Below are 25,813 nucleotides of genomic sequence, written 5' to 3' on the forward strand. Positions count from 1 at the left end.
CCCGGAATGCAGCGGAGCCTATCGGGCTAGCGATTGCCCGGAGGACGGCATGCTGGGACGTGTGGTTTCTAAGCGACTGGTACTCATTGTCTGCATTGCATCCTGGGATTGGTGCTTTTTGAAATGAGAAGAAAGCTGGAGTAGGTCAGAATGCGCTAAAGCAATCTGGGGGCAGGGCGGGGTGGCTCACACCTGTAATACCAACTACTCGGGAGGCAGAGGCGGGAGGATCACGTGAGCCCAGGAGTTGGAGACCACCCTGGGCAACAGAGCGAGACCCAGACGCTACAAAAAATATAAAAATTAGCTGGGCGATTGTAGTCCCAGGTACTCGGCAAGCTGAGGCGGGAGGGTTTGAGCCCAAGAGGTCGAGGCTGCATTGAGCCCAGATGGCGCCACTGCACACCAGCCTGGGAGACAAAGCAAGACCCTGTCTCAAAAAGAAAAAGAAAAACAAAAACCAGTATGGGATGTTCCTGTTAGGCAACTAAGGGTGAAAAATCAGAGCACGACGCATAGCTTCTCACAGATTCTGGTGTGCGTGCCACACCAGAGAATAAGGAACTCCATAGCCTGAAAGGGAACTGAATAAAAATAAACATAAAAGAGAATAAGAAACTCCAGCTTTGCTACAGAGATGACTGTTGTAGATTAGTTTATTGAGCTTGCTTCGTTTTTAATGTAAGATTAGCTAGATTCAACTATTTTAGTCTGTTGAGGCTTTCTGTCATTCAATCACGTTATTTACTTACACCTTCGATGGGCCAGGCACTTGTCTAGGACCTGAGTATGGTTACAAGAGTAACCACAATAGAGTAATTCCTCCTCTCACGAAGGCTGTAGTCCACAAAAAGCAACAAAAACCCCATAATTATAAATGTTCCTGTTCTTGGGTCGAGATGGTTGTTGATGGATATTGATCACACAAAGAAATGTGGGCCGGGGGCGGTGGCTCACATCTGTAATCCCAGCACTTTGGGAGGCCGAGGCAGGTGGATCACGAGGTCAGAAATTCAAGACGAGCATGACCAACATGGAGAAACCCTGTCTCTACTAAAAATACAAAAATTAGCCAGGCGTAGTGGCACACGCCTGTAATCCCAGCTACTCAGGAGGTTGAGGCAGGAGAATCGCTTGAACCCGGGAGGCAGAGGTTGCAGTGAGCCGAAATCGTGCCACTCCAGCTTGGGCGACAGAGCAAGACTCTGTCTCAAACAAACAAACAAAAAAAAAGGTGAAAAACACAGGAAGTTATGAATATTTAACAAACACCCTAGTCTGTGGGAGTCAGTAAAGTGAGGAAGTGAGACTTTAAGGATCGGCAAAGTTGGGGGTGGGAGGATGGAAGAGTGTCTTAGGTTTAAGGACCACCATGTTGAGTGAAAAGGCAGAGTGGAGCAAGATGAGGTTGGAACACTGCTAGGTCAGTGCTCAAAGGCCCTTAAGGAAGCCTCTTTCCGTTTACAACATTGGGAAGTCACTTACACATTTTAACATTTTTTTTTTCTTTTTGTGGACAACGGGATCTCCCTATATTGCCCAGGTAGGTCTTGAACTTCTGAGCTAAAGCTATCCTCCTGCCTCTGCCTCCCTAAATACTGGGATTACAGGAATGACCCACTGTGCCTGGCCATTTAAATTTTTTTTTTTTGAAATTTTATTTTTTGAGACAGAGTCTCACTGTGTCACCCAGGCTGGAGTGCAGTGGCATGATCTCGGCTCACTGCAACTTCCGCCTCCCAGGTTTACTTTCACTGAAAAATCTGCATGAGGCCTGGCGTGGTGGCTCACGCCTGTAATCCCAGCACTTTGGGAGGCCCAGGCGGGCGGATCATGAGGTCAGGAGTTCAAGACCAGCCTGGCCAACATGGTGTAACCCGGGAGTTCAAGACCAGCCTAGCTGACAGTGAAACCCCGTCTCTACCAAAAATACAAAAATTAGCCGGGCGTGGTGGCGGGTGCCTGTAATTCCAATTACTCAGGAGGCTGAGGCAGGAAAATTGCTTGAACCCAGGAGACAAAGGTTGCAGTGAGCTAGGATCATGCAACTGCACTCCAGCCTGGGCAAAAGAGTCTCTCACAAAAAAAGAAAAAAGAAAAAAAGAAAATTCTGCATGTAAGTGGACCCTAAAGTTCAAACCCATGTGTTCAAGGGACAACTGTAATTTCATCTTTTAATTATTTGCATTTGGCTACTCAAAGAAGAAATTGAAATAAAATACTTAGGCCAGGCACTGTGGCTTCACACCTGAATCCCAGGTAGCACTTTGGGAGGCTGAGATGATGCAGATCATTTGAGGCCAAGAGTGGGAGACCAGCCTGGCCAACAGCCTGAGAACCCCATCTCAGGTACGTTGTCATGGGCCTTTGGTGCCAGCTACTCAGGGGAGTGAGGTGGGAAGATCACTTGGACCAATATACATATACACACATATTTTATTGGACAGTGCTGCTCTAGATGAGCAAAGTACAGGCTGTATCACTCATCATGTATGGTCAGCTCCTAAAATAACTGTAGACACACAGGAAGCTTTTGCGTCCACACTGCCTTACAAGGTCATGAACATTTTTAATAAGATTGATTTAAAAAGGCAGAGCTTAATTGAAAAATGTTGATGATCACGAAATGAAGGATCCATAGTGTCATTTCCTTAGAAGGCTTAGATTTGTCACTGAAACACGGTGAAAAGCCATTTTGCCATAGAATTACTGTGCTCTGGGAAAATGAAAGGTTTGTTAAAGTACATTAAAAATCTTACAATCTGGCTAGGTGAAGTGGATCACACCTGTAACCCCATCACTTTGGGAGCCCTGAGGTGGGAGGATTGCTTGAGGCCAGGAATTCAAGACCAACCTGGGCAACGTAACAAGACCTTATCTATAAAAAATTAAAAACAAGCTAGGTGTGTTGGTGAGCACCTGTGGTCCCAGGTACTCAAGAGGCTGAGGTGGGAGGACTGCTTGAGCCCGGGGGAGCCTGCTGCAATGCACTGCACTCCAGCCTAGGACAGAAAGCAAAAAAAAAGAAAACACCCCATTACTTGATTTTCATGTATAAAAAAAATACCTAAGCAAGTTGGCAAGACTTAATTCCAGCTTTTAAAATAAGGCTGTCAATCTTATTCCTGTAGTCTTCCCTGATTGTAATGTGCTCTCATTCTGTGATGTTTTCCAAAGGATTTTTCAAAGGAAAGCCAAACCTTATTACTTTGTTGTAACTAAAGTAAATTAACTTCAAGTTTTGCAGGCCCCCCCACCCCTTGGCTCCAGATTTATGTTCAATCTAGTAACCAAACATTTTCTAGGCTGGCTGCAGTGGCTCACGCCTATAATCCCGGCACTTTGGGAGGCTGAGGAGGGTGGATCACCTGAGGTCAGGAGTTCAGGACCAGCCTGGCCAACATGGTAAAACCCCACCTCTACTAAAAATACAAAAATCAGCTGGGTGCAGTGGTACGCCTGTAATCCCAGTTACATGGGAGGCGGAGGTGGGAGAATTGCTTGAACCTGGGAGGCAGAGGCTCTGGCAGTGAGCCGAGATTGTGCCACTGCACCCAGTTTAGGCAACAGAGCAAGATCCTGTCTCAAAAACAAAAACAAACAAAAAAAAATTTCTAATATTTTAATATTTTATAGTCTATGCTGGAGAAGACTTCAAAGGGATAATGAGCAAAAAGCATACAAAGAACTTGTTATAAGGCACTTTATTAAAATAAAAGTGCTTACATCCCTTTAATGCATTAATCTATCTCCTGAATAACACATGTAATATTTGACAAATACTGAATACCAAGTCTGTCCCTTATAATAGGAAAACATACTATTTTAATAAGTTTTCTCCTTCCACCTTTTACATTTTTGCTCACCATGGTATTGACTGTAGTATAGTTAACTGGCCTTAAAAAGGGTGGTGGTGGGGGGATTTCTAGCTAGTGTTTTCTAACAGCAATTGCCAAATGCTACAGAAACTATAAAACAAATTCAAAGAAACATCCCAGGTAACTTAAATTAACACCAGTTTTGAGAAAACCATTTTTATTATCATTACCACCCAGCTTATCTGTGCTGGATTATGTACCAAATGGCCAGATCTTCTAAAGAACATCTACATAACATTTCTTTCATGTTTCAAGAGATGAAAATAACTGTACAAGGTTAAGTACAAAAGTACACAAGACAGCGGACACGAAAAAATCCATGTATGAGATTTTATCCCCACCTGCAGCTTTTATATATTTGAAAAGTAGAATTCATGAACTAAAAAATATTGTCCTTCTATAGTCCTGTCAAGTTTAATGGAAGTGGGTTTAACCTGATTACAACACTAACACCAGTATCACTGATCTGATATTTACAAAAATTTGTATTTTTCAATAAATTAAAGTCAATGCAACACCCATGCAAGCTAGAGTGCTAGCTGTTTGGTGAACAAGGACGTGACATCAGAACAAGAAGTCTATAAGTCCCAAACTTTACAAGTGTGATCATTTTCAAACTGCATCCATTCCTCGCATTGAAGATGTGAAACCCAAACCCATTCCTCTTTGTGTGTGGGTTTGTGATCTTGCCATTTCATACTGAGCATCTAAATTTCGAAATACTTCTTCCTGCTGCTTCAGAGTCTTGTAACTTTCTTCATCAACTGAGCTACATCCAGCTTCATCTTCACTCTAAAAATCAGACATAAAACATTACAATGAATTCAGATGGAGATAAATATTCTCTCACTTGACACTATCATGTATTTGTTTTTTTTTGAGATGGAGTCTTGCTCTGTTGCCCAGTCTGGAGTGCAGTGGTGCCATCTCGGCTCACTGCAACCTCTGCCTCCTGGGTTTAAGCAATTCTTATGCCTCAGCCTCCCAAATAGCTGGGATTAGAGGCACATGCCACCACGCCCAGCTAATTTTTGTATTTTCAGTAGAGACGGGGTTTCACCACATTGGTCAGGCTGGTCTCGAACTCCTGACCTCAGGGATCCCCCCTGCCGCCCGCCCCCCAGCCTCCCAAAGTGTTGGGATTACAGGTGTGAATTAGGCTGATACTATTATTAAATTATACTTTTGGCCGGGTGCAGTGTGGCTCACGCCTATAATCCCAGCACTTTGGGAGGCTGAGACGGGTGGATCACCTGAGGTCAGGATTTCGAGACTAGCCTGGCCAACATGGTGAAACCCCGTCTATACTAAAAACAAAAAACAAACAAACAAACAAAAATATACTTTTGGGATATGTATTTGATCTCAATAACTTAATTTCCATTCATTATTGAACACCTCCAAAGTACAAGGCAATGTTCTTTCTAGGTCTGGAATATAGCAGGGTGTAACAAAAGTTAACTTCAGTTTAGTAGGTTGGAAAAAACATAATATGTAGAAGATGTCAGGGTATAAATGCCACAGAGGAAAGTAAAGTAGAAAATGGGGATGGAGGCTGGGCGCAGTGGCTCAGAACTGTGATCCAGGGCTTTGAGAGGCCGAGGTGGAAGGACTGCTTGAGCCTCGAAGTTTGAGGCTGCAGTGAGGTATGACTGCACCACTGTACTCCAGCCCAAGTGACAGAGCAAGCAGAACAAGACCCCGTCTCTCTCTCTCTCAAAGTGTGTGTGTAGGGAGGACAGTGGGTAGGGGAGATGGGAATGTTTCAGAATGGGATTGCTTGTTATTTCACAAAAGGTGGTGGGAAAGAACTCAAAAACGCTGACACCTGAGTAAAGACCAGAACTAAGAAAATGAAGGAAGAACAGTGCAGGAGGGCTAATAGCTAATACAAAGATCCCCTGGCACATGTGAAACTCACCTTAATACCCATCAATTTCCTAAATTTGACATTTTGGTCCTTGTTTCCAAAATTCAATTTTTCCCATATTTCAGCAGATTGGGATTTGTCCTGTTAAGAAACACTGAACTTTAAAATATGTAAAATTTAAATATTTTTTAGGACATGAAATCTCTCAACAATGTCTAAATTAAAAAAAAAAACCACCATGGATAGCATTCAATCAATGTAAGTTTAATTATTTCAAGACTTAAGAAACCACAAAGCAAAGAAATACAAGCAAGAGGTTGGGCGCCGTGCTTCACTCCTATAATCCCAGCACTTTGGAAGGCCGAGGTGGGCAAATCACCTGAGGTCAGGGGGTCGAGACTAGCCTGGATGACTAGGTGAAACCCCGTCTCTACTAAAAATACAAAAAACTAGCCTGGCATGGTGGTGGGCACCTGTAGACCCAGGAGGGTCTCAGGAGTCTGAGGCAGGAGAATTGCTTGAACCCGGGAGGCAGAGGTTGCAGTGAGCTGAGATCACGCCACTGCATTCCAGCATGGGTGACAAGAGCAAGACCCTGTCTCAAAAATAATAAAAATAAAATAAAAAAATGGATTCTTTTCCTGTCATAGACCTTTTTTAACATGCAATTTTTGCGACTGCATATGTCATTTGCATTTAATGTCATTTGTCATTGCAAATAATGTCAAAAAAAAAAAGTACCTCGTAATCTATGAAAAATTCTAAACCAAGTAGCCTCTTTTCCTTACTACTTCTATGGTAATATTAGTTTTCTTTGAAAGCTTGACTTCAATCAATTATGTTTTATTTTAGTATTAATAACTGGCAAATAAGACTATCATAGCTTATTATAAGTTTTTTGAGACAGGGTCTCACCCAGGCTGAAGTGCAGTGGCGTGATTTTTTTTTTTTTTTTTGAGATGGAGTTTCGCTGGAAACTCACTGCAACCTCCGCCTCCCAGGATCAAGTGATTCTCCTGTTTCAGCCTCCCAAGTAGCTGGGATTACAGGTGCCCACCACCATGCCTGGCTAAGTGGCATGATCTTGGCTCACTGTATGTAGGCTCTGCATCCCAGGCTCAAGCGATTCTCCTGCCTCAGCCTCCCAAGCACCTGGGATTACAGGTGTGTGCCACCACACCCAGCTGATTTTTATTTTCTTTTCAGTAGAGACAGGGTTTTGCCATGTTGGCCAGGCTGGTCTTGGACTCCTTACCTCAACTGATCCGCTCACTTGGCATCCCAAAGTGCTGGGATTAAAGGCATAAGCCACCCGCGTCTGGCCACCCCAGGTTCTTACAAAGTTAAGCCCAAAGTAATATTTTTCAACCCAAATTTGTTTTTCTAAGCAATTACTAATTAGGAATAAACGACAGAAAAGCAGAATAAGAGAACTTACCCCTTCTTTCTTGCCCTGCCAAAGCATTTTCCTTTTTTTCTCTTGTTCAGCAAATTTCATTGGATTAACAGCGGCTGGGTTATAGTAGCTAGGAACAGCTATTCCTGTCTCTGCCAAAGCTTTAGCTTGCAGGGCTGCCATCTGAGCTGCCATGGCTATCTGAGGTGTTACTTGTGTTCCTGATGCCAACAGGGCAGCAACATTGAGAACAGAACCTCCAGTAGCTGCAGCTGCTTGAAGAGAATACAAAAATGGATTTTAAAACGATTTTAAAACATAAACCTCCTGATTTACATTAACAACCGATTTATAAAAAGCTACGAATGTGCAAAAAGGCAGGATTTTCACCAAATACAAGGAAATGACTGAGTATTAGCTCACAAGTTTTTAGCAAACATTTATTGTGTTCATCAACGGACATATTTCTACATAAACCCTTGATATATAAACCATTTATTGCCAGGTGCAGTGGCTCACGCCTGTAATCCCAGCACTTTGGGAGGCTGAGGTGGGCGGATCACCTGAGGTTGGGAGTTCGAGACCAGCCTGACCAACATGGAGAAACCCCGTCTCTACCAAAAATACAAAATTAGCCGGGCGTGGTGGTACATGCCCGTAATCTCAGCTACTCGGGAGGCTGACGCAGGAGAATCACTTGAACCCAAAAGGCGAAGGTTGCAGTGAGTCGAGATCATGCCATTGCACTCCAGCCTGGGCAACAAGAGCGAAACTCCGTATCAAAACAAAACAAAAACCCATTTATTTACTTTGAGGATAGAGAATTCTGCAGATAGTAAGAAAGTATGATTTCAGTGGAGATGAACTATAGTGTTTCTAGGGTATAATTACAAAACAATAAAACCTTGTATTTTTTTTTAATTTATGAAATGTTCTCATGGACATTTCATTTGATGCTCACATCATATACTTGAAAAACAGTATGCAGCTAAGGCTGGGCGCAGTGGCTCACGTCTGTAATCCCAGCACTTTAGGAGGCCAAGACAGGTGGATCACAAGGTCAGGAGTTCGAGACCAGCCTGGCCAACATAGTGAAACCCCGTCTCAAATAAAAACTACAAAAAAATTAGCCAGGCGTGGTGGCAGGCGCCTATAAGTCCAGGTACTCAGGAGGCTGAGGCAGGAGAATCACTTGAACCCGAGAGGTGGAGGTTGTTGTGAGTCAGGATTGTGCCACTGTACTCCAGCACAGGCGACAGTATGAGCCTCCGTCTCAAAAAAAAAAAAAAAAAAAAAACCCAAAAACAACAACAGTATGCAGGTATTATGCTAAGTCCAAGTTCAATAAAGCCCTGGTATTTCCACTGTGATTGAGCAGTCCTCTGTAAACAAAGACACCTCTGATTACCTATTTTTGTCAGTCCAGAATATAACCTTAAAAAGTACTTAAATTACCAACATTATGGGAACCAGAGTTACCAAAGAGAGTAATGATGTAGTAAAAATAAAATGGCTATTTGTAAACTTTTAGAGTTTCAAATAAGTGCCACTGTTTACCAAAAATGTAAAAAACAACAACAAAAAACCATCTTCCAGATTAAATTTCATACCAAATCAACAGTAAGCTCTTCGTGATAATTTTTTGTTTTTGTTTTTTTCTTTTTCGTGAGACAGGGTCTCACTCTGTCACCCAGGCTAGAGTGCAATGGCGTGATGTTGGCTCACTGCAACCTCTACCTCCCGAGTTCAAGCCTCCTGAGTAGCTGCGACTATAGGCACACACAACCACGCCTGGCTAATTTTTGTATTTTTAGCAGAGATGGGGTTTTGCCATGTTGGCCAGGCTGGTCTTGAACTACTGACCTCAGGTGATCCACCTGCCTTGGCCTCCCAAAGTGCTGGGATTACAGAAGTGAGTCACTGAGCCAGGCCTGATAATTTTCGAAATCTGCAATGTTTGTTATGCATAAAAACTTGATTTCTTGAAAGAGAAATACATATTTCAGATCAGTTCACTTTCTTGCATAAACTGCATTTCCAAAATCGTAAAAGACATCTGGGGCCGGGCGTGGTGGCTCATGCCTGTAATCCCAGCACTTCGGGAGGCCAAGAAGGACGATCACCAGGTAAAGAGATCGACACTATCCTGGTTCAACATGGTGAAACCCCGTCTCTACTAAAAATACAAAAATTAGCTAGATGTGGTGGTGCACACCTGTAGTCCCAGCTACAGGGGAGGCTGAGGCAGAGAATCGCTTAAATCCAAGAGGCAGAGGTTGCAGTAAGCTGAGATCACGCCACTGCACTCCAGCCTGGGCGATGGAGCGAGACTCCGTAACAACAACAACATCTGTCATGATGACTAGTGTTACATAAACAAACATACTCATTACTAATTTATCAACAAAAATTATCCACATGGACCACATCAGAAACAAGCTACAAAACACTTAAGTGAGAACACTAAAATATACGTTTACAGTGTACTGATGGGAAGTAGGAATCATAGGTGATTTTCTTCCTATTATTTTCTATATTTTTCAATTTTTCTACAAAAAGCATGTCAAACTTAGGCCGGGTGCAGTGGCTCATGCCTGCAATCCCAGCACTTTGGGAGGCTGAGGCAGGAGGATTGCTTAAGCCCGAGATCAAGAATAGTCTGGGCAACATAGTGAAAGGTCCTATCTACAAAAAATAAGAAAAAAATTAGCCATGCATGGTGATGTGGGCCTGCAGTCCCAGCTACTCGGTAGGCTGAGGTGGGAGGATCACTTGAGCCTGGGAGTTTGAGGCTACCATGCGCTATGCTGGAGCCACTGCACTCCAGTCAGAATGACAGAGCAAATCCCTGTGAAAAACAAAAAAGCTTGAAAGAGCTCAAATCGAGATGACTAAAAAAGAATTAAAAAAATTACCTGCAGCTATTTCTTGTTGTTTTTGTTTTTCAACCATTTCCTTTTCTCGCTGTTCTTGTAATTTCTTTGCCCTTTCCAACCTGCAAAATTAATTCCAATGAATTTAAAATAACACAATATAAAACCACTATGTATATATCTCTCTATATGTGCATGTACAGAGACAAGCCAACTTCCATAAAATTTTAAATTTTTAGCATCCCTCCACCACTGATAGCCGTATGTGAAGAAAAAGCAATCATTCTTAAGATGATATAAGCTACATTTGAAGAATACCACAACAGTGGTTTTAAACATTTTTGAACTGACTAGTCAGAAATGGGCATAGTTTTTATATGCAGTTCCAATTAACAAGTGAAAAAAATTACGTCTTGCAAGTAATATATTGAAAGCTGAGTAAATTTTAGAGCATGGTTAAGTAGTAAATAAATTTATAGAATTATCTAAATGTTTCTTGAGGGAGAAAAAGCCAGCCGATCAAGACATTCGGATAATTTTTTATATTGTACAGACCTTAGTAAAGTCTTCAATTTAATAAAAATCAAAAAGCCAAAACTAAAAGGTCAAGCAAACCTTGCCATTCTCTGTAATCTAATAAAATGGGAGGAAAACTTCTCTCAATTAGGAAATTACTTCTAGCAGTTGAACAAATTTATCATTTACAAAGGAACTAGTAACATGAAACACAAATTCATCCCAAAACAAAAATGAATTTTTTTTTGAGACAGAGTCTCACTCTGTTGCCCAGGCTGGAGTGCAATGGCACGACCTTGGCTCACTGCAACCTCCGCCTCCTGGGTTCAAGTGATTCTCCTGCCTCAGCCTCCTGTGTAGCCAGGATTACAGGTACACACCACCATGCCCAGCTAATGTTTGTATTTTTAGTAGAGATGGGGTTTCACCAATGTTGGTCAGCCTGGTCTCAAACTCCTGACCTTCTGATCCGCCCGCCTTGGCCTCCCAAAGTGCTGGCATTACAGGCGTGAGCCACCATGCCCAGCCCAAAAATGAATGCTTGTTCTCTCTACTCACTCTATTGAATGAGTAGTGTGCATACACTAAATTCACTAATGAGTATGCACACTAAACAAGCTATATGTTAAGTTTACCCTTCCTATATAGCAAATAACAAGTAACATTATCTTCACAATGAATTCCTGAAAGAGGAACTCTTTTCTTCCTAAGGATTCCCTGATTTATCAATCAAGCCAAATGCCACTAACGCTCTCTGTAATGTGGTATAAAGGGGACAGGACTGACAAAACTTGTTTTTGTTTTGGGGCACTATGGGTAATACAATGCAGGGGTAGTAAATTGGATTTGCTTTAAGAATTGTTAAGTCGGCCCGGCGCCACGCCTCTCGCCTGTAATTCCAACACCATGGGAGGCTGAGGTGGGTGGATCACCTGAGGTCAGGGGTTAGAGTCCAGCTTGGTTATTAACATGGTGAAATCCCGCATCTACTAAAAATACAAAAAATTAGCAGAGCGTGGTGGTGGGCGCCTGTAATCTCAGCTACTTGGGGTGCTGAGGCAGGAGAATCGCTTGAACCCAGGAGGCAGGGGTTGCAGTAAGCTGAGATCACACCACTGCACTCCAGCCTAGGCAACAAGACTTCATCTCAAAAAAAAAAAAAAAGAGGAAAAGGAAAAAAAAATTTGTTGAAATTTACATAAAAGAAATATAACAAGCTATAATTTTATTCCCTTTTATGAAGCACATATGCATGGAAGGTATAACATAGACTTGACTTTGTCCTTGAGAATAAAAGTTTGTAAATTAGCAGTAACAATAAAATGTAGGTCGCAGGCTTGGCAAGGTGGCTCATGCCTGTAATCCTAGCACTTTGGGAGGCCAAGGTGGGAAGACTGCTTGAGGCCAGCAGTTCGAGACCAGCTTGGCCAACATGGCAAACCCCGTCTCTATTAAAAAGAAAACAAAAATTAGCTGGGTGTGGTGATGCGCATCAGTAATCCCAGCTTCTTGGGAGGCTGAGGCATGAGAATTGCCTGAACCCAGAAGGCAGAGGTTGCAGTGAGCCAAGATCACACTCCTGCACTCCAGCCTGGGCAACAGAGCAAGACTCCGTCTCAAAAATAAATAAATAAATAAATAAAATAAAATAAAAATAAAAAATAAAAAAAGTAGGTCACAGATCTGAAATGTATTTCCTAAACAGTTTTAAATCCTGACCTTTAATCCAAAAAAGAAACCAATATAAAAGGTCTATACATGGTAGTTTCTTATTAAGAAAAAAATTCTCCAGATTTCAAGGTAGTAAATAATCTCATATTCTGAAATTAAAGGACTACATTTAAAACTTTATCTGAAAGATCACCAAGTAATCTATATATCAATGACATTTTGGATGCTATTAACGGCTTCACTTTTAAAAAAATCCAAAAACGCAAACAGAATAGACTTATGGCATTCAAGTAAATAACTTAAGAGCTTAAAAAATATTTGTCAGAGTTAATGAAATTACAATCTAGTATATACTAAATCCAATTTTATAGTAAATTATTTCCATACTAATTTCAGAAAGAAGATATGTGTGACTACAACTGGTTGCATTAAAATGGCCATTGAAGATTTGGAATTAATACCATTCACTAAGGTGAATGGAAAGAAGGGGTGAGCTCACACTTTTGCTGCTGTTCAGCTGCAGTTTCTGTCAGGCTGGGTTCCCAGGGAAGCACATCAGGTTACACTGTGTTACCAGCCTGGGCAACATAGGGAGACCCCGTCTTCTCTACAAAAAATACAAAAATTAGCCAGGCATGCCTGCGGTCCCAACTACTTGAGAGGCTGAGGTGGGAGGATTGCTTGGGCCCAGGAATTCAAGGATGCAGTGAGCCGTCATCATGTGCCACTGCACTCCAGCCTGGGTGGGACCCTTTCTCAAAAAACAAAACACCTTAATTTTGTAACGAGAGAAAAAAAAATCAAAACCTAAAAAGTCTATTTTTCAAAATATGGGAAATGCTGCAAACAAGTGCTTGGATTTTATTTTACTTTTTGCCTCTCTCTGAGGCAGTTCTTTGAATAGTTTTGCAGATTTCAATATATAGTCGTGCTGTGTGTGGTTTCACCATTACTCATCTTTGAAACAGCAGAAAATTTATTTTTGTGTGTGTGTTTTTTTTTTTTTTTGAGACTGAGTCTCGCTCTATCGCCCAGGCTGGAGTGCAGTGGCGCGATCTTGGCTTACTGCAACCTCTGCCTCATGGGTTCAAGCGATTCTCGTGCCTCAGCCTCCAGAGTAGCTGGGATTACAGGCGCCTGCCACCACGCCCAGCTAATTTTTGTATTTTTAGTAGAGATGGGGTTTCACCATGTTGGCCAGGCTGGTCTCCCAACTCCTGACCTCAAGTGATCCGCCCGCCTCGGCCTCCCAAAATGCTGGGATTACAGGTGTGACTGATTGCACCCAGCCGAAACAGCAGAAAATTAAAAAAAAAAAAAAAAAGTTCTCCCATAGTTACCAGGAATAAAACTTACAAGATCAAATAAATTAGCTTATAATGTATTATCTGTTAATTGCCATCTTCAAAATAATAATATTGACAAAATTTTACTTACTGTTTCAGGTATTTTGTCTATTTGAGGGAGAAAAACAAAAAGTAAAGGAAAAGTCATCTTAGATGAGAAAATAATAGTTCTTGAACCAGATTTAAGACTCAAAAAAAAAAAGTTTCAAATGCAAACTGAAAATATTTGGGAGTCTAAATTTGAGAAAAATGAAATCAGTTAAATCATGAAGGAAAAAACAAATTGTAGACATCTCAATCTTATAGTTGTGCAAATGTTTAGAATAAGAATTAAACTATTTACATAGTTCTAGATCACAAATATGCCACCATATTACTAAAGTATGTGAATCATTCTCTTACTGAAAGAATTCATCTTATCCACACAATTGAGCATTTATTTAAAGGCGAACCAGAACAAATGAATTAAGAAATATACACACCTTCTAGCTAAAGCTTCCTGTGCATCCATTGCTGTGTTTCTGCCTCTGAAGGGAGGTGGACTTGGAGTCCGGCTTAAACTTCTGCTAAATCTTCTCGGCTTTTCAATTCTCTTCTTTCTATCTCTGTAGTAAATTGTATTTCGTATGTCAAACTATGGCCAAGTCATAACTATTTTGTTAATAAGAAATCAATTAGACAGTTCAACAAAAATCCCAACGATACAAAAACATTTAGTTTGAGATGCAAAAGATTTAAAACATCAGTGTTACAGCTGAACTCATTGGAAATAACATTTGTTTCCAACTCCCTCATCCCTTTTTAAGAGACAGGGTCTCACCATGTTGCCCAGGCTGGCCTCCAGTGATCCTCCTGCCTTAGCCTCCAGAGTACACAGGTCTACAAGCATGCCCCACCGCATCTGGCTGTTTCCAATCTTTTGCATAGTATATCCAATGTTGCAAAAGCTAGCCTTATACATCAGTCATTTTGTGCTCATGTAGGTCAATATGTATACCACAGGAATCATTCCTACATATTTTCATCTACAGTGAATTTGCAGATGTTTTTCAAAAATAAAAAGTTATTAACCACTAAAAATTAGGTCTGGCTGGGTGCTGTGGCTCATGCCTGTAATCCCAGAACTTTGGGAAGCTCAGGCGGACAGATGACCTGAGGTCAGGAGTTCGCGACCAGCCTGGCCAACATGGTGAAACCCCGTCTCTACAAAAACACAAAATTTAGCCGTGCGTGATGCTGGGTGCCTGTAATCCCAGCTACTTGGGAGGCTGAGGCAGGAAAATCGCTTGAACCCAGGAGGCAGAGGTTGCAGTGAGCCAAGATTGTGCCATCGCACTCCAGCCTGGGCGACAGAGTGAGACTCTGTCTCAAAACAAACAAAAAAACTAGATGTCAGTGACCAAAAAAGCACTTAAAAAAAATTTCTTAATTGGTAAGGTTCAAAGTAGTAAACTACTATAAACTAGAACCACTGAGTAAAAATTCATATTGATTTAAAGATCAAGTGATAAATCATAAAAAACCAAGTTACTGTATTAAGTACAGGTCCCTTTTTAAATGTATGTTTCAATCTTTCATACACTGACCTAAGTTGCAATCAATTTACAAAAGTCAGTATACTACTGTCGTATGTAAACAAGCAGAGAATAACACATTCATTGAAGAATATTTATAATTAGTTTTCCTCCTGTGCTCTTTATTGTACACCTCCTATCTCAACAAAGCCTCCTCCCACCAATCAAGATAAATCTAAATTGTGTTCATTTACAAACAAAATCTGAGGTAGTTTGTACAATACAGTGGGTTAAGCACATGCATGGAATTTGCATTTAGATATATCTGAAACCTGGTCCTGGCTCTAGCACTTAATAATGATACTGTTTTGGAATTCTGGGGCAAATTTCTTAAACGTCTTTAAGCACGACACACTTACCTTTCAACATGATTCTTCTGAGAACTAGATGAGCTAATAACATGCAAGGAGTTCTAGCATACAGCATATGGTAAGTATGCAAAAGGAGATTTTAGTTATTTGTGATAAAATTAACACAACAAATCCAGTGTTGAACACAACTGAATTTGTTTGTTACGACAGGATTCACTCCTGTCACCCAGACTGGAGTGCAACAGCATGATCTTGGCTCACTGCAACCTCTGCCTTCTGGGCTCAAGTGATTATCCCACCTCAGCCTCCCAAGTAGCTGGGATCATAGGTGTGGGTCATCACCCCAGGCTAATTTTCATATCTTTTGTAGACATGAGGTTTCACCATATTGCCCAGGCTGGTCTTGAACTCCTGGGCTCAAAAAATCTGCTCGCCTCGTTGTGATTACAGGTGTAAACCACGACACCTAGCCAACAACTGCATTTTAATAGGCCTATTCATACCTGCACTTTGCAAGAGATTTATCAATCACGAGAATACTTGTGAATGCTATTCAAGTGGTTAGGTGTGTTCTTCATACGTTAGGTAATGACTAAAATAATTTTACCATAATCTATAAATAGAATTGTGACTCACAATTTCAATACTCTCTTACTGAGGAAGATAAACAGACTCTCTGAGGGTCCTATTAAATTTTATTCAGGATGATGGTCACCTACCGACTCCTACTCCTTGTCCTACTCCTGCTTCTAGTCCTATGCCTGTGTCTTGATCTTGAGCGGGAACGAGACCTGATCCGCCGTTTTCTTTCCCTGCTTCTGGATCTCGATTTCTTCCTCTCTCTGCTTCTGGATCTCGATTTCTTCCGCTCCCTACTCCTGGATCGAGACTTCTTCCGCTCCCTGCTTCTACTACGATGGCGTCTGAAATTAAAGTGCACAAATTTGTAATTACTTAAAAGTTGTGTTGTTTCATTTATACACATCATGAATTAGTTACTTGTAGTAACGCAATAAAGACAAGCAAGTAACTGCACTATATTATTTACAGAAATAAGCGAGATTTTCAAAGGAAATACTAACTGAAAATGAACCCTTTTGTTTGATAATTTGTCCTAGAACATAGTAAACCTATTAACATGTCAAAAGTGTTCAATGCATCCTACCCAAATTTAAGCTTCCGTTTAATACTCTTCCCACAGTAGTTACAAATCTTAATACTTTAGTTTATCTACTAAAAATTTTTGAGTCTGATACCACACACAACCCACAGAATTCTCCGAAAAAAACCCCACCAAAAACCATTCACAAATTTGAGCTGTGATCCAGTTTCTCAAAAATCTTTTTATCTATACTCCAACATTAAAAAAAATCTAGATTGCAGTTTAGCAGCAAACACCTACATCACCATCGATGATGCAAAAGGACTGTTTATCGGCTTAAACCACACAGTTTAACAATATGATTTTTTCAGTGCCAGACAGATTAAGTGGTTAAAAATCTCAGCTGGGCAGAGTGACTCACTCCTGAAATCCCAGCACTTCAGGAGGCCAAGGCCGTCACACTGCTTGAGCCCAGGAATTCGTGAATAGCCTGCACAACATGGCCAAAACCTGTCTCTACAAAAAAATACAAAGAGATCAGCTGGGTGTGGTGGCGCATGTCTGTGGTCTCAGCTGCTTGGGAGGCTGAGGTCAGATCACTTGAGCCCTGGAGGACAAGAGGCTGCAGTGTGCTGAGAGCACACCACTGCACTCTAGTTAGGGCAACAGAGAGACCATCTCAAAAAAGAAAATCTAGGCTGGGCGCGGTGGCTCACACCTGTAATCCCAGCACTTTGGGAGGCCGAGGTAGGTGGATCACCTGAGGTCAGGAGTTCGAGACCAGCCTGGCCAACATGGCGAAACCTCATCTCTACTAAAAATACAAAAACTAGCCAGGCATGGTAGCACATACCTGTAATCCCAGCTACTTGGGAGGCTGAGAAAGGAGAATCACTTGAACCCAGGAGGCAGAGGTTGCAGTGAGCCGAGATCATACCACTGCACTCCAGCCTGGGCAACACAGCAAGACTCCGTGTCAAAAAAAAAAAAAGGGAAAAGAAATCTAGGCACTTGAGATTTAGTCATCCCTTACACCCCATTCTTGGAAACCATTTTTGCATGATGAGAAAGCAAAGCCCAAAGGCAAAAAACAAACAAAACCACAAACCCAAACAAACGAACAAGAAAAACTCCCTAATTATGATTTTTTTGGGTGTTGCTGGGTCAATGAGAAACTTTATGTAACTTGTTAAGAAGGTACTACATTATAATACAACATGACTTACCTTTCACGAGACCTAGATCTTGAGTGACTTCTGCCTCTTGATGACTTTCTTTCTTTGCGTTTGTGCCTGTCCTCACCATTTTCAGATGAATTTAGTCGCTCTCTTCCTTTATCAGAAGAATGTTCTTTGTCATTATGTTCCTCAGACTTATGTTTCTTAGAGGATTTATCTTTGGATTCATGTCTTCTTGCCTGTTTTAAGAAGAAGTTGGTTCTTTCAGGAAAATAGTGCAACAAAGAGAGTTAGTATGGGTATCAGTAGACAAAAATGTTGTGATGCAACATTAGTAACCTTAGGAGTGTGTGGCAAATAAAAAAAAGATCTAGTTTCACATCACCCAAATGTTGCAGATGTAATTACTATTTTTTTTACTATAAACACCCAAAATGTAGTTCCTCCCCAAAATATTTTCAATACAACAGAAACAATGATTTTTAAAGTTGAAATATTGAAAAGCCATTATGCCAGACAAAAGAGGAATCCCTTATGTTTATCTAAAAGAATACAGACCATGTATATACATCAACTTCTAAATCCAGAGTACATAATGTTAAGTTTAAGTAAGTAATGGAGATGACACAAAAAGTGCACCAGAAACGCATTTCAGTTAGGTAGCTAAATATAATTATTACTAAGTACTAATATTTTCTATAATTTCAAATTATTTTACACAGAGATGCAGTGTCCCTTTTACAGTTATACTGCCTGCTACATCCTCTAAAAGACAGCTCTTGATTTTCCTCCCAATGTCTAAACTGTGAAGCAATCACTTTTCATCTTGCAGTATCCCAATAGGCTTAGAGGAGTATTACACTTCATGTACCTAGGGTAGAAATGGCAACTGTATGTTTCAATTTTAAAGAAACCAAACTAGGTATAACAATCCACATGCCATCACACAATACATACTGCCCCCATACTTTAAAAAGACCAAGGCCTTCACATGTGCATTCAGAGACTCAGCTCAAATTAACTGCATGATCAAGTCTCATCCTACCAAATACCAAAGTAGAATTGCTACATACTACAGTTCCCTACAGGAAGATCTGTCAAATTCATCTTGTAGTGAAAGTTTAAAATCCTAGACATCTCTGAATCACTAAATTTTAATTCTGGAAGGAAACTCAGATCCTCTAACTTAATCCCCTTGTTTTATGTATAACTAAGATCTAAAGTTACAAAGCTACATGGGTGAGCTGAACCTTCCCCATGTTTTTCTGATGCCCACGCTACCACTTTTCCACTGTAATAAGACACTACTGTCTCCCAAAAGGCCATAGCATGTTTCTTTCCACTCACGATTAATGTTTCTTAAAAATAAAACTTGGCCAATCATTTTGGAACATGCATGATGATATCTCTGAAAATGATCATAGTACATAATTTATTATTTGCAGAAAAATAAGAGACCTGGAGACACAATTAAATTTTAGTTTCATTGCCAGTTCTCTATAGGAGCTTAGAAAAGAAATTTTCCTTGGTTTTGCTATAACGAGGCAGACTGGAAAAGTCTTAAGTGGTTAAACTTCTAAAGGTTTTAAAGTTTATTTCAAACCAGTTTTTCAAACATAACATTACTATTAATTTAAAAAAAAAACATTAAAACCCTTAACTGATTTAAGATATATTTAAGGGAAATAGGAGTTTGAATGACTAATAGTTACCTTATCATGAAGTAGGCTTATTATTTTGCTATCTGAGTCTGCAGCGTCTTCAGTTCAGTCTCTTCGCGCATAAGCACGCTGAGTATGATTTATTATAGAAATGTTATCATGTGAGCTAAACAAAATAGTCATTTTCACAAAAACTCTCCTAAATTAAAAATTTAACAGAGCTTCCATTACGGGAAGAGGTGAAGTCCCTGCCCACTCTTGTTTTAGGAGTCCCTTACCCAGCCCCCACAAGACTCTTCTCCCTTTCTGGCTACTACTTCTACACTTCCTTATTGGCTCATTCTTTGTCTTCTCAGGTGGGTGAACAAGTAACTCCTTTGCAATACAGCTGCTGCCTTTCTTTTTCCTCAAGTTTTGGTGTCACCGCCACCTTTTCAGCTGTCCCTCACTCAAACCTTTATTTCAAAATTCAATACTACTATTAGGGAAACTGAACTAGTTTGCAAAAGAAAAGAGAACTCCTGTTATCGTTCATAAGGAAAAAGCAGCGCACAGATATCTAGGGTATTGCTATGTAAAGATGATTGCTGTTTAAAAATCCTGAGCAACTGTCAGGCACCAGGAGACTCGGGACCTCAGATTAATGGAAGCTCTGTGTGACAGGCCTAAAAAAACCAATCATATTCTTCATATGAAATTTTTATTGTGAATATTTTCACAATATAATAAAATTAAAGTTTTGAAGGTACTTTTCACATAAACATCTTCTTCAAAAATGATGAATCAAAATCATGCTTATTTTATAATCCAATGAACCTTTTAAATTTCAAGTTTTGTACTTACCTTGACAATGTCTTATATTCATACAAATCTTTCTACCAGACACTTTCTAAGTATTTTAAAGTACCTATTCACTACAAAGTGTTAATTACCTCTTTGCTTCTGCTCCGGCTCCTGTGTTTTCTTCCTTCATTATCTGTGAATACACACAAAAAACAATCACCATAAACAAAGTTGGAGAAACATTTCATCTTAAAAAACTCTTAATGCTGGAGAAAAATGACTCCCATTACTCTTCTTCCAATGACTAATTTTTTCATGGCACGGGTGGGATTATTCTACATTAATACAACACACATGTGAAACAAATCAAGCAATCTGAGCAAACCAGGACATAAAGCAGCCTAGATACATCTTTTAAACGGTCATAGACTTTTAGTATTTTACATATATTCTGACCAGCCCATCTAGTTTCCTAGTCTATAGCAAATTCATAAGGGGGTTTAGTAGAGAGAGGTAAGCCATTAAGAAAAATAAAAACTAAAGAAAATAAACAGGTTGAATTATATTTGATATGTTCCAACATGGCGAAACCCAGTCTCTACTAAAAACACAAAAATTAGCTGGGCGTGGTGGCGCACACCTATAATCCCAGCTACTCAGGAGGCTGAGGCAGAAGAACTGCCTGAACCCAGCAGGTGGAGGTTGCATTGGGCTGAGTGTGTGTCAATTTTTGTATTTTTGGTCCCGGCTCAGGTGATCTGCCTGCCTTGGCCTCCCAAAGTGCTGGCATTCCAGGCTTGAGCCACCATGCCCAGCCAACAAACTAAATGTATGTGTCTTCTTATACAACAGGTATACATATCTTATACAAATGCTGATAGTTGTAACCACCTTTAAGAATTCATACCTGACTTTCGTTTTCTTTCTCTTGACCTTGATCGTGATCTTGAATAATGATGTTTTGAAGCTCTAGGAGAAACAGATACATCTGACTGCTCTTTTTTCTTATCTCTATCTGGTGATGTCTTTTCTGGGGCTAGTCCATCTCGTTCTGTATCACTAGCCTAAAAGTTTAAAAACAAATGATTAAAGTTCTTAATTACATTTTAAATGTTTTCAATTTCTTAAAAGAGGGACAAAGGGAGGGAAGATAGCCCCCCACAATCAATAAATCAGAATGCCTGCTTTCCAAGTAACTAAATGTGCTTTGTACACTAATAAGGCTGAATGGCTTAAAATGACGAACCTGATACTAAAGCAAGACCTACATATTTAGACTGATGTATCTTTAATTTTCTAACGATGATTTGTATAACTTTTAAAACATAGGGTGGGGTGGGGGAGGAATAAGGGCTCCAAGTATTTCTAATAAGCATTCAAGCAGAGAAAATACAGTCCTTTTTAGATGTGTGAATGCATTTAGCTGATTTTACCAATACTTTTAAATTAGCATACATGTCAAACATCAAAAATGAGTTGTTAAAGCTTAAAGATACTCAAGACGATAAAATCTTAAAACAATGCCTTAAGAATATTATAAAATAATAAACAGAAAATTAACTTACCTAAGTGAGAACCTCATCTTAATGTCATTAACCCTCTTTAATGAAAACAGCCCCTTGGCACAGTGCTGCTGCAAAATATGGTCTGCCTCTCCTCACATGTGCTCTGGGCTATGAAAACATTAAGTTGTTTCTGCTTTAAAGCATTTTATAAGTAATTATTACAATATAAATTTTACAAGTTTCAACTAATGCAGAAGGTAGACAATGCTCGGCTATCTGACCAGAGAAGATAACATGAAAATAAAATAATTGATACACCTGGGGAATTGATTACTTAGGAAGGGTTGGCAAGCTATGGTCCTCATTCTGTTTCTGTATGGCCTTGAGCTAGGAATGGTTTTTTACGTTTTTTAAAACTATTTTAGGCATATTTAATAAATAACTTCAGTAAATAGCACTGTAAAGACTGAACTGTTAAAACTAAAGGCACTTAAAACGCCAGTGTTGTGGCTCATGCCTGTAGTCCTAGCACTTTGGGAGGTTGAGGCAGGCGGATAACCTGAGGTCAGGAGTTTGAGACCAGCCTAGCCAACATGGTAAAACCCTGCTTCTACTAAAAACACAAAAATTAGCCAAGAGTAGTGGGGCGTGCCTGTAATCCCAGCTACTCAGGAGGTTGAGACAGGAGAATGGCTTGAACCCAGGAGGCAGACGTTGAAGTGAGCTAAGACTGCGCCACTGTCCCTCCAGCCTGGGAAAGAATGTGACAGAGACTGCACATGGCCCACAAAGCCAAAAATATTTACCGTCTGGCCCTTTACAGAAACAGTTTATGGACTTTTCACTTACAACATCAAACGGAATCTGGATTAATAGGGAATCGATAGTCTTCAGCAGGAGGAATCACATTAGAGAACTTCCTCCTTTAGGAAAGTTAGTCCAGAAAATGAATACCAAATATCAAGTATAATAAATGGCGGTATTGTATTTTAACAAATTTTAAACAAGTATCAAGTACAATAAATGGGTGTATTGTACTTTAATAAATGAAGTTGTGAGAGGTCGAGTTACTTCAACAAGTATTTACTAAGGGTCAAAAATGTGCCAAAACCAATGCTAGACTTAGGGAATAAAATGATAAATTAAAAACAGAAAGGTTTTGCAGTTCAATTATGCGATGAAAGACATAAATTACGTGTTATTCCTCTAACAATGGCACAAAAAGAACCGTAAGAAATAAACTACCAGGGAGGCTCTCATGCCAGCATATTGTATATGTACTTATTTCTCCAGTCTGGGTGACTTCTGGAACCATAAAATTTTTATGCTGAAAGGTTTTCACCCCTTAGAATAGAGTTCAACTTTCTCATTTCACAGATGAGATCCAGCAACATTAGCTGACTTGCTTAAAATGATACTGCATCTCCATATCTTTACTGTTTACTACTAATAAATAATGCTGTATCATTAAGGATGATTCTGATTTTTCACAATTAATTCTGGACACTTTATTTTTTTCATCGTTATCCTTGAGGACTATTTCAGACTCATTTATTACTTGCTGAGTGTTTGTACAGCTTACACTTGGTAAACAGAAGTGATCTCGAAAATTTTAAGCACCGCTATTACTTCTCTCAGTTGCACGACACTTTTGCCAGAGACAGAATTCCTTAACTAGTGGCAAATCCCATTTACTTTTGCAGAGAACAAGACTAGAATCGAAAACAACCTTCTCATGGAAAATCTAGTGCTTAGCCTAGGCAGTTTTCAGGCAATGGTTTATCTAACTTTAACTTTATGCTTAACATCACAAAGCTGGGCAACAGAGAAACCTCCCTGTGACACAGGCTAACTTAAACTTACATCATCAACCATTTTCATCTGTAAAATATACTACAGAGCAACAACAAAAACCATCTTAACACTAAACAGATAGGAATGATAGGTGGTCATTGAGGCCATGGAAAACTTTTATTTCCCTGAGGATATTTTATAGTAGCATAATACAGGTATCCAGGAAAAAAACCCACCCAAAACTGAATATTAAAATTGCTCTGAAATTTTCTAAGCTTTAATTTAGTACTAATCTATGTGTACACATAAACGTTAACTGCAAAACAGCCTTCTATTCCAGCAGTGGCTCTACGAGGTAGCCACTTTGGTTTCTTACAATTTACATTTTGTTGCAAACTCTAATAACGGCTCGAAACATAGTAGACAAATCTTTTTCCACTGCGAAGGAGGTAAGCACTGGATTGAATACTAGGTCACTTCTCTAGGGGACTTTTTATTGAAGAAGGCACCGCATAAATAAATGTTTAAATTCACTTTTTAAAATACTAGAACCCGGCCGGGCGCGGTGGCTCACTCATGTAATCCCAGCACTTTGGGAGGCCGAGGCGGGTGGATCATCCGAGGTCAGGAGTTCGAGACCAGCCTGGCCGACGTGGTGAAACCCCGTCTCTACCAAAAATATAAAAAAATTAGCCGGGTGTGGTGGTGGGCGCCTGTAATCCCAGCTACTCGGGAGTCTGAGGCAGGAGAATCGCTTGAACCCGGGAGGCGGAGGTTGCAGTGAGCCAAGATCGCGCCATCGCACTCCAGCCTGGGCGACAAGAGCAAAACTCCGTCTCGAAAAAACACAAAAAAACCTGCAACCCAAGAAAAATAGTATTACTCTTTAAGTATACTGAGGCCCAAAACACTAAACAAAGGAAGACAGTAAAAGAAACGGGTTTAAACTCAATCACCTAAATAATAGAGGGGTATGGGGGAAAAAGAAAATCATCTGCCTAATCCCAGGCATTTCAATCGTTAGGAAGAGCAAACTTTAAAACTATCACTATGTTTAAGAGTCATAATTATTATCGAAAATGATATAATTTTTTAGTCAGTAAAAAGGAATGCAAAATCTTTACATTTTCCTTTTAACGGAATAAAAATGAGGTAAGCACAAAATAATGTGGATCCGTCAGAATTGGGTATCTTATACACACGCAGGCTTATTGTTCAGAATAGATAATTTACGAACTGTAGCTCCTCTGGGGTCAACGAAGGGTTTAAATTTAAAGGAGCAAGGTCAGTGACAAGACTTAACTGTAATTCTTCTCGGACTTCAAATTGATTACATCACGGGCCACTTCGGAAACCTCGCATCAGTCAGAATTGGTAGTTCCACAACCTTTTAAGTTGAATTTTCACTCCCTTTCAGCAATACCTTCCCAGCTCGTTAATACACAATAATAAGGTTTATACTGACGAACACTAATTGAAATTATGCAACTAGGAGCATCTCATTGAGCGTACAAAAAAAAAAAAATAGCTACAAGTCGCTCTCTTCTCCCACACTACCCCTTAGAGACACTGCCTTTTTGACCCAATACTTTTCAGAGACCACTCCTGATCGTCTTTCTCTTCCCCAGCCCCTTTCTCCACCGCAAATTCTCAGGCCCTAAAAAACTTAGAATAAATCACTAGCCAGGGTGAATAAGCGAAAATGGAGGAAGTTCAGTGAGGCGAAAGGAACGTAGGGTTGGGGAAGAGAGGAGGAAAGTTCTGGAAAGAAAAGGCACTCCCTGCGGCTCCCCACCCCCACCAACACCGCCTTACTTCCCCCTCCCTACAGCAGGCAGCCATGATGGCGGGCGCAGAAGAAGGCCGCGGCGCCATTTTGTCTACACACATACACACGAACAAGGTTCTGGGAGCCGTTCACCCACCGTTGGAACGTAGCAGAAAAATATCCCTGGCTTTAAACTCAGATTCGGTACCTACCGCCATAGTTCAGAGTCCCGGCCGCTAGAGCGGCGCCTCCACTTGTCGCTCTCAACAGTACCGGCCGCTCCGAAGCTTCGCCTCAGACTAAAATCGCTCGCGCGAGAGACCCGGATGGCACAAAGGCGAGGAGGCCCGGCGCGTCGCACAGCTTGCTGGGAGAAAAAGGGGCGGTAACAAAAGTTTCTATAACAACGCAATTCGAGGCGGTGATTGGGTGTTCTTTCATAGGGGAGTGTAAGGACCGTGAAGAGGGCGGGGCCAAGAATACACCCCAGGAATGCGCAGTCGGGAGAACGGAAAGGGCGGAACTCAGGGTGGGGCAACTTCCTATTTCGAGTCTAAAGTAATCTTGGTCTCTTCCGGCCGCCGTAA

The 25,813-nt window shown here is 40.5% G+C and overlaps 1 protein-coding gene across 11 annotated transcripts; it reads right to left on the bottom strand.

The window, feature by feature from the left end:
• Positions 1–4,018: 4,018 nt before the first annotated feature.
• Positions 4,019–25,810, bottom strand: RSRC2 (arginine and serine rich coiled-coil 2). 11 transcript variants are annotated; one of them, XM_063785169.1, is made up of 12 exons: positions 25,439–25,592; positions 21,725–21,832; positions 21,067–21,223; positions 20,309–20,352; positions 19,428–19,505; positions 17,764–17,976; positions 16,155–16,358; positions 14,033–14,155; positions 10,060–10,139; positions 7,187–7,416; positions 5,800–5,889; positions 4,019–4,670 (listed from the first exon to the last, which is right to left on the bottom strand). In XM_063785169.1, the coding sequence occupies exons 5-12, from the start codon at positions 19,433–19,435 to the stop codon at positions 4,491–4,493; spliced, it is 1,128 nt and encodes a 375-aa protein (XP_063641239.1). In that variant the 5' UTR covers positions 19,436–19,505; positions 20,309–20,352; positions 21,067–21,223; positions 21,725–21,832; positions 25,439–25,592; the 3' UTR covers positions 4,019–4,490. The 11 variants fall into 11 exon arrangements, with proteins under 11 accessions (XP_063641239.1, XP_063641236.1, XP_063641237.1 ...); XM_063785166.1 differs by having other exon boundaries at positions 7,187–7,419; positions 25,439–25,587; XM_063785167.1 differs by having other exon boundaries at positions 7,187–7,419; positions 24,762–25,533.
• Positions 25,811–25,813: the final 3 nt, after the last annotated feature.

The sequence above is a fragment of the Pan troglodytes genome, chromosome 10 (genome assembly GCF_028858775.2).
Source record: "Pan troglodytes isolate AG18354 chromosome 10, NHGRI_mPanTro3-v2.0_pri, whole genome shotgun sequence".
Classification (NCBI taxonomy): Eukaryota; Metazoa; Chordata; class Mammalia; order Primates; family Hominidae; genus Pan; species Pan troglodytes.